This window comes from Buceros rhinoceros, unplaced genomic scaffold (genome assembly GCF_000710305.1).
Source record: "Buceros rhinoceros silvestris isolate BGI_N320 unplaced genomic scaffold, ASM71030v1 scaffold29081, whole genome shotgun sequence".
NCBI lineage: Eukaryota > Metazoa > Chordata > Aves > Bucerotiformes > Bucerotidae > Buceros > Buceros rhinoceros.
The window spans coordinates 1-536 of NW_010394078.1; the positions used below are offsets into that span (position 1 = coordinate 1).

Consider the following 536-nt stretch of genomic DNA (forward strand, 5'->3'; position numbering starts at 1 on the left):
CGGGAGCGCTGCTGGTCGTGGGCGGGCGAGAGGGTTTTCCAGCAGGGGGAGGGCTCTGCTGAAGTTTCCCCGTGCCGTCTGGAGCAGAAGCTGTCAAGCGCCGGGCGCGGCGGAGGCGGGGGGAGTTGTGCCAGCAGGGGAGAGCTTCCCCTTCTGCACGGCGCTGCCGTGGGTGGGAGTTGGGGGCTGAAGGGAAGCCTGCGAGCGAGGCGAGCAGAGCGATGTAAGACGACGGTTTTCTCTCTGTAGGTGGGTGATGCCAAGCACAGCCATGAAGAAAAAGGTAAGAACTGGCAGCAGAGCAGAGTGCGGGGGGGTTTTCCTTCCCTGTCTGAAGTGAAGCCTGCGAGCGAGGCGAGCAGAGCGATGTAAGACGACGGTTTTCTCTCTGTAGGTGGGTGATGCCAAGCACAGCCATGAAGAAAAAGGTAAGAACTGGCAGCAGAGCAGAGTGCGGGTGGGTTTTCCTTCCCTGTCTCGTTTGCTGGTGTCGTTACACGTTTGCGTCTGTTCCCCGGCGGGTCCCGTGGCTGGCG

At 61.8% G+C, this 536-nt stretch overlaps 1 protein-coding gene across 1 annotated transcript in view; it reads left to right on the forward strand.

Annotated features, from left to right (window-relative positions):
* The first annotated feature begins 401 nt into the window (after positions 1-401).
* Positions 402-536, forward strand: part of LOC104501339 (ras-related GTP-binding protein A-like) — a 2,887-nt gene continuing 2,752 nt past the window's right edge. The window contains exon 1 of the mRNA XM_010145132.1: positions 402-428. Coding sequence (XP_010143434.1) covers positions 402-428 — 27 coding nt within the window. The remainder of the gene's footprint in view (positions 429-536) is intronic.